General features: G+C 50.2%; 3 protein-coding genes across 3 annotated transcripts; all 3 read left to right on the top strand.

The window, feature by feature from the left end:
- Window positions 1–679: 679 nt before the first annotated feature.
- Window positions 680–1,996, top strand: TRVA0_020S02696 (uncharacterized protein; the record flags this gene model as incomplete). The annotated part of the gene is made up of 1 exon (XM_076685033.1): window positions 680–1,996. The coding sequence occupies one exon, from the start codon at window positions 680–682 to the stop codon at window positions 1,994–1,996; it is 1,317 nt and encodes a 438-aa protein (XP_076540851.1).
- Window positions 1,997–3,321: 1,325 nt separating this feature from the next.
- AAC3 (ADP,ATP carrier protein 3) lies at window positions 3,322–4,286 on the top strand (the record flags this gene model as incomplete). Its single annotated transcript, XM_076685032.1, has 2 exons — window positions 3,322–3,336; window positions 3,393–4,286. 2 exons carry the CDS (start codon window positions 3,322–3,324, stop codon window positions 4,284–4,286), a joined length of 909 nt encoding a protein of 302 aa, XP_076540850.1.
- Window positions 4,287–4,941: 655 nt separating this feature from the next.
- Window positions 4,942–7,861, top strand: TRVA0_020S02652 (Zn(II)2Cys6 transcription factor; the record flags this gene model as incomplete). The annotated part of the gene is made up of 2 exons (XM_076685031.1): window positions 4,942–5,114; window positions 5,182–7,861. 2 exons carry the CDS (start codon window positions 4,942–4,944, stop codon window positions 7,859–7,861), a joined length of 2,853 nt encoding a protein of 950 aa, XP_076540849.1.
- Between the last annotated feature and the right edge of the window lie 34 nt (window positions 7,862–7,895).

The following is a 7,895-nucleotide window of genomic DNA, read 5'->3' as shown; positions in this document are numbered from 1 at the left end:
GCAGATATCTTTTCAATGGGTACGTATATCCCAAAGGGCCAGGCGATAAGTACCGATATATCGCTAATTGACATCAACAGATTGAATTATCCTATGTCGATAAAGCAAATCGTATTTTGGGGCTATTATTAGGGATGAGAGTCCGCATATGTACGCCCCATAATATCTCCAGGGCAGGTGCAACCCAGCGTAAGCAAGGCCACAATAACACGTCCTATTTCACACCAGAAACCGATCGATGGCCTGACATAAACGTCCATCAGAAATACGACGAGTAATAACCGTTTATTTATTTATTTATTTTTTGCCAGACCTTATAGATCTCAGTGATTTTAAGATTTCAGGGGTAGCGAGCGACTGTACCAGGATCTTACTTGCCCGATTCGGAAAAAAAAATAAACACTAACCCGCACAACCACATCCACATCGAACCGAACCAGGATCTCGCCATCACGAAAGCTATTTAGTCTGGCTAGTGTTTATTGCTCTTTAAAATTTCGAAGAGTGTAACATATACCACATATACCACAGGGGAAAACCTACCTTGAATTGTCAGGACTTTGGTTTTTGTATTAAGGTCTTGAACTTGACATTTAACTCTTCAAGCCGGTATTTGAAGTCTTTTATTACTTTGAATCTGACTTTTTAAAGCCCTGCGAAACCATTTGAAGTCTTAAAGATGAGCATTCCGGGGACATTCCCGGAGTCCAGCGGCTCTGTTAATAACATGGAGTACTGCAAGATTTTGGATACCAGCAATGCGTTCAAGCTCAAAGGATTCGAGACAATTAATGACAAAATCCTCCAGGAGATGAATGCCCGAGCTAAGAGCATCGTTGAAGAACAGCAGAAAGAGAAGCCGCCAGCTGGCGGAAACACAACCGGAGCCATTGCAGCAGACGTCGCTTCGGCGTCTACGCCTCGACGCAAGGGCAATCACCACCGACGGTTCTCATCTCTTCATAGACAACAGTTTTCACGTATGGACAGCATTATGGGACACTACTCTCTCCAGAAACAGCACGAAAGACGGCCCAGACCCAATGATATCCTGAGGTCTCCTGTCAGATCCGCTACTCTCCTAAGCCGCCAGCCAACCGACTATTCTGGGGCTGCTGCGCTTACTTCGAGCCGCCTCGCTGCTCTTTCTCTCTCTTCCTCTCCATCCAAGGCGACGTCAAAACCGGCCAATTCATTCCACTTCAGTAAAGCGGAGAGGCTGCCGAATGCAAGGAAGGAGCCGGCAGCTACGGACTTGGAAGGCGCAGACGAAGGTAAGAAGCTTGCCGATAAGCGGCAAAGCGGGCTTATTCTCGCCAGCCCTTCCAAAAGGCGACGAATGGACCTCAATGGGCGAAAGCTCGAGCTCATGTCGTTTATACCCAAACCTGCGTTCAAGCTGAGGACGACCAACAGCACGCTCTACCAACCGACGCAGGCCAGTGTCAATCATGCCAGGTCTGTCTCAGCGGGGGGAGAAACCCCGAAGCCCGTCCATGCCAGGTCTGTTTCCACTGGGGGAGAGGCCAAGCCCAAGGTGAGTCCAGTGCGACGCGTAGCGTCTTCGCGAATTCCGGTTCCCACGAACACTACGCCGACGAAAACCGACACTACTACGCCGACGAGGGCAGATGAAGAAGCGCTAGAGGCGATGATGAAGCTACCCCCACCGCCATCAGCCGTGCCGCATACGCCCGTTCGCAAGTCGACCAGCACGATTGCTTTGAGGACGAGGTCCAACGCGGCAAATATTGGTACCACGAATGGGAATAACAGTATGAATACAGGTACTACGAATACGAATACTGGTACGAATAATGGTACGAATGCTGGCAATGCTAGGACTACGAATATTTCTACTAGTACTACCAATAGTGCTACTGCCAATACTGGCGTTACGAATACTGGTACGTCACTCAATGGCGGTAATGCATCGCGGGTACTGCACAGATCTCCGAGTCTCCAGCGGTTGGAAACGCGGCCCCGATGGCGGTAAAGCCATTTTTTTATTTTGCATTTCGGCTACCGAAGCTTATTGGAGGCTTTTCGGCAGTTTGAACCGTGTCCTGCCTCTTTTGATTCATTGATACCCATTTTTTGCAATTTTTTTTTTGCACAGCCGAATCGAGAGAGGAAGGATTAGAGTAACCCACCCTTAGTAGAGAATTTAAGACTAGAATAACCGAGAAGAATAGATAGAGGGAGAAAGGAGCCCCCCCCCCCCCCCCATATGAGGGGATCGGACAAGTCTGTATACACCACTGTCTTAATAGTGATGCACAATGTAAGTACACTGTCTTGAAGACCACGGGCCTACGGATCGTAGCATCTCAGTGTTGTGAAACATATTTTACATCTTTGAAATTTTATTTTATTGTACCTTTATTATATACAGCCGTGCGATATACGGTAATTAATCCGAGTATCCCATATCTCTGGAATTATACGGCGTTTTTAGCTGTTGTTGTTGTTGTTGTTGTTGTTGTTGTTGTTGTTGTTGTTGTTGTTGTTGTTGTTGTTGTTGATCATTCATTGTTCGTTTTATTCGTATTAAATCGATTCTCAACCGTCTCTCTCGGTAACCCTCACGGAGTCTCATTGGCTAAAACGGTTTCACGCCGCTAGTGATGCGGCTCATCACCCCCATACCCGGGTAAACCGCATAACCAAATTGAACAATAGCCCCCAGTACTACAGTAGTACAATTCCTAACCCCCCATATATTAAAACCTACTCACTACGGGTTGTATTATCCTGTATCTATATATGATGAATCTCCAGTGTACTAAACGATTGCTGATGACATAACATGTGACTAACCAAATTGCAGCATCTGTGTGCGGCCCCGGTTTCGTCCGAGACAGGCTGGAAACGGTTATCTAATTTCAGGTCTGAAGCCCTAATTGCCGGAATCGGCAAACCTTTACCGTAGGGCTTATTCGAATTTTAGCTTAGCAAAGCCATAAACTGCGCAAAAATTTTACCCAATATCAAACAGAGATCAAGTCTTTCCGGGTAGGATTTGGGCCTGGAAAGAACGAACAGATTCCCGAAAAAAAATCTGCCAAACGCTTTTCGAGACCCGAAATGCGGGTATGCCAGGGGGAAGGAGGAGGAGGGGGGGAAGGGGGGGGCGGCCGGCGGAAAAAAAAATTTTCCACGCCGCGTCTCGGGTGAAATTTTTTTTTTTTTTCTTGGGTGGTCTCAGCCAATGAGCGGGCTGCGTTGCGGAGGATACGTCGAAAGTAGGGTTTTAAATAGTGGTGGTTTCCCACATTTTCTCTTCTTCTTCTTCACTTCACATCTGGAGTTTAATCAACAATGTCCAACGAATCTGTAAGTGATTTTATGATCTCTCGAGTTCCTGTTCGTAACTAACTAAAATGATGTAGACTTTCTTGGTTGATTTCCTTATGGGCGGTGTTTCCGCCGCCGTCTCCAAGACTGCTGCCGCTCCAATCGAGCGAGTCAAGCTTCTCATCCAGAACCAGGATGAGATGATCAAGCAGGGCCGACTTGCTCGAAAGTACGACGGTATCTCCGACGCTTTCAAGCGAACTGCCGCTGATGAGGGTATCATTTCCTTCTGGCGAGGTAACACTGCCAACGTTATCCGATACTTCCCAACCCAGGCCCTTAACTTTGCCTTCAAGGACAAGTTCAAGGCCATGTTCGGTTTCAAGAAGTCTGAGGGCTACTGGCCATGGTTCGCCGGTAACCTTGCCTCTGGTGGTCTTGCCGGTGCCACCTCCCTCTTCTTCGTCTACTCCCTTGACTACGCCCGAACCCGACTTGCCAACGATGCCAAGTCTGCCAAGGGCGGCGGAGACCGAGAGTTCAACGGTCTCATTGACGTTTACAAGAAGACTCTCAAGTCTGACGGTCTTGCCGGTCTCTACCGAGGTTTCGGTCCATCTGTTGTTGGTATTGTTGTCTACCGAGGTCTTTACTTCGGTCTCTACGACTCCCTGAAGCCAGTTGTCCTTGTTGGTCCTCTTGAGGGCAACTTCCTTGCCTCCTTCCTGCTTGGTTGGACCGTCACCACTGGTGCTTCCACTGCCTCCTACCCACTCGACACTGTCCGACGACGAATGATGATGACCTCTGGCCAGGCCGTTAAGTACAAGTCCTCCTTCGACGCTTTCACCAAGATTGTCGCCGCCGAGGGTGTCACCTCCCTCTTCAAGGGCTGCGGTGCCAACATTCTCCGTGGTGTTGCCGGTGCCGGTGTTATCTCCCTTTACGATCAGCTCCAGATGATCATGTTCGGCAAGAAGTTCAAATAAACTTCCTAATGACCCCCCATTCCCAAAAGGCATTTAATTTTGTGTATAGATAGCCCAAAAATGCAAAATTTACTCTTCTTAAAAAAACTCGTTGCACCAATACTATTGGGGGACCAGTCCCCCAAACCCCCTGGGGCTCCGCTTCGCGGAGATCTCCGGAGCACTTGGTATCTCCCCCAGATCTCCGCGAAGCGGAGCTACGGGAGCTCGAGGGCTGGCCCTCGAATACATTATCGGACTGCGGTCGATGGGCTCCGAAGAGACGGTATAATACGAGGATGACGCGGTGCGGCGCATGTGCGGCGTTAAGCGCTCCCAACCTCATCGGCATGCCCCCCCTCGATGTCTAACGAGCTCATCGACGAGAGAAGAGGGCTTTTCTGTAGACGAAATAGATGTATATAAGCGGGATTGGGCTTTGAAAAGGCATGTCTGTGGTCTGACTGGTTTTATATACCGAGCACTAGCGCCCAGCAAAGACACAAGCCGTAATTATAGTTTAAAAATCAATAACGTAGGGTAAAATAGCGCCGGCATCCCGAAACGGCCTCGGAACTTAAAACCGCCCGGTAATCCGGTGGCAAGGCTCATGCAAAACTCTCGAGAAGGACAGGATCCAATATCTTCAGGTAGCTGTTGTGAGAAGGGAGGGTAAATGCAGTCCGAGGAGGCGAGTAGCAAACGACAGCGGGTCTCGCAGGCATGCGACTGGTGTCGTAAGAAGAAGATTCGCTGCGACGGGTCCAAGCCCACCTGCACCACCTGCCGCAACGCCGGATTCAACTGTGTATACACTGTGACGGCTCGCAAGCCTCGCACCGTCAAGAAGTACGTGATTTGTAAGACGCCACTCTGTTATAGCGCTGACTAACTTCTTGTTTTGATTTTCTTTTAGGAAAGCGAGCGTAAATGACCTCGAGCACCGGCTCGAACGGCTTGAATCACTTCTCCAGAGCATCGTCCCCGTGATCAAGGGAAAGAAGCGCAAGCTCCAGGAGGAGGAGGAAGAGTCTGAAAGTGAGGAAAGCGAAGCCAGTGAAGCCAGCGGAAGCGAATCTGAGGGCGAATATGATACAATTGACCAAACCCAGGTCCCAGAGGAGGTCCAGACGCAATTCGAACACTCTATGCACCCAGAGGACGAGAGCGATGCGTGTCTCCAGGACGAGAACATCCCCGTGAGCAGCCACTTCATCAAAATCCGGCCCGGCCTGGCATCGCGGTTCTCCGGGCGCAAGAAGGATATGTTCCAGGCGACGCTGGAGAAGGACGTAGAGCACTTTTTTTCCAACAGCTCTGTGCTGTCTATCTTTTCCAGCAGTGGCATGCAGTGGGTGACTTCCAAGACGGGCGATAAGGGCATTGGCCCGCGGCTCACCAAGATCCTGACCGAAATCCACCACTCGCATCAGACCCGAATGCGCCAGTACATTGAGAACGACGAGCGCCCTGAGATGCCGGAACAGCGGTTCGTAGACTTTGCCATTGGGCAACTCCGTGAGGCTAGTATGTTTAAAGAGCTTCTCTCCGAATCGGAGCTCAGGCCCATCCTCGACTCGTTCTACGGCAGATCAGAGACTCCCTGCGGGTACTCGGAGATGTTCTTTTTGTTCTGCGTCGTGTGCTTCTCGCTCGTCATGGCGATACATGTTCCAGAGCAGCGAGAGAAGCTGGGTCTTAGTTTCAAGCAGGTGCACGATGCCCAGGATAGGCACTACAAGGCCGCGCTGTACTACTTCAGCAAGGTCTTTCTGCTCGGATCCTCGCTGTTGGCTATAAAAGCGATGATTCTGCTGATTGTGTCGCTCCAGTTTGCAGACACCAAGCGGCGGTTCGATCCGCTGGAAATCATCGCTCCCGTGGCTATCAGGTTTGCTTACGACCTTGGGCTGCACAGAGACGAGTCGTGTGCCGGTCTTTCAGAGGCAGAGGCCCAGAGCCGCCGTATCGTGTGGTGGTTCATATATTCGCTCGACCGAGACGTGGCAATGAAGGTCGGCAAGACGCCAACAATCCTAGACTTTGACATCTCCATGAAGCTGCCTGAATTGGACTCCGTGGCCGTTTACGGGCCCCTGGCGACTCTGATGACTCCAAACTTTGATTTCTTCGCCTCTACAGTGCGCCTTTATCGTATATCCGGGCTCGTCTACGAGAAGCTCTTTTCGGCGCAAGGCTGCAAGAAGTCGCCCGCTGAAATTGTGCGGGACATCTGTTTTCTCGACGGAGAGCTGGCAAAATGGCTTGACGACCTGCCGCCCAACTTCCGCCCGGGCGCAGACATCTCCAGTGAATGTGCGAATAACAAGGCTCTGTTTGGCCACTCGCCCCGCACCTGGTACTTGAAGTGCTCTTACCTCCACGTTCAGTATGTGTATAATCACCTGCTCTCGACAATCCACCGTATCACGGCTTACCACCCGTCGTGGATATACTCCACGCTTAGTGGAGAAAACTCGCATAATGGCTCGCCACTGGCGGCGACAAAGACAGATGAGTTCCCACTGCCAGAAAGCTCTTCCTCCTCGTCAGCAAATGGCGGTGGCCCTGAGGAGGAAAATAATAATACTACTGCTACTAGTACTAATGAAAAGCGTCGTGGAGCAGCGAAATCAAGTCCCAGTACTGCTGGTATTGCCCAGCAGACGAACGGTGTAACTACGGGAACCGCTAGTAATACGCCGGCCCACACGCCAATCTCCGTGAACTCACTAAAGTTGAGAGGTATGTACACCAGCTCCAAGTACGCCCGGCTCTTTACGTCAATGGACATATGCGTACAGTCGGCGAGATCGACTGTAGAGCTTGCCCGAATGACGAGGGAGTGGGATCAATCCTACTGGTGGGGGTCGCTATATTTCCTGTTCAATTCCTTTATCACCTTATTCATCAAGTGCATTGCACGGCCCAAGGACATGTCCACACAATACGATCTCGATCTTCTCCACATGGTCATGGAACAGTTTGAAGAAGTCGGCAAGAGTGTCACGGATGAGGAAGGAGGCCGGCTGGCTCATTTACTGGCCGACTTTTGGGAATGCCTGTACACAGCGGGAGTGAACTATGTTGAATCTCAGTCGAACAACAGCGGTAGGTCCCCAGTTAATGGCTCTCTTAGTAAATCGCGCAAAAAGCCTGCCATGAAGAAGGCTGCCTCGCAGGGCGAGGACTCTATCAACGGACCAATGATGCCGCCCCCTGCCAACCCACACGAACATTCATCGATGCCACAGTCAACGGTGTATATGTCTAATGCTGTTCCGCATGCAACACAGGGTTATGGCGTTCCAATGGAGAATGGTCAACTTCATCAGCAGCAGCAGCAGCAGCCACAGCCACCCAGCCATCAACAACAACAGCGCGCTCCAGAGGTTCAGAATTATAACGGGGCGCCATTTGACATGGGCTTCAATGGAAACATTGCCGATGCAAACGTTGCTCAGTCACTGTACAATATGTCGAATATCTTTTTCTCGTGGGATTCAGATTTCGTGTGGAATGCCTTGGATTTTCCCCTGGCCAATGCCTCCGTCACCTATAACAATCAAAACAGCAATGGTGACCAGCAGTCTTAATCTTTTATTTATTTCTTGTGAATATATTCTCCTC

This window comes from Trichomonascus vanleenenianus, assembly GCF_965637985.1.
Source record: "Trichomonascus vanleenenianus strain CLIB 3782 genome assembly, contig: TRVA0_020S, whole genome shotgun sequence".
NCBI classification, from domain to species: Eukaryota; Fungi; Ascomycota; class Dipodascomycetes; order Dipodascales; family Trichomonascaceae; genus Blastobotrys; species Blastobotrys vanleenenianus.
The sequence above is the reverse complement of the archived record's forward strand: the minus strand, read 5'-3'. Positions and strand labels throughout refer to the sequence as shown.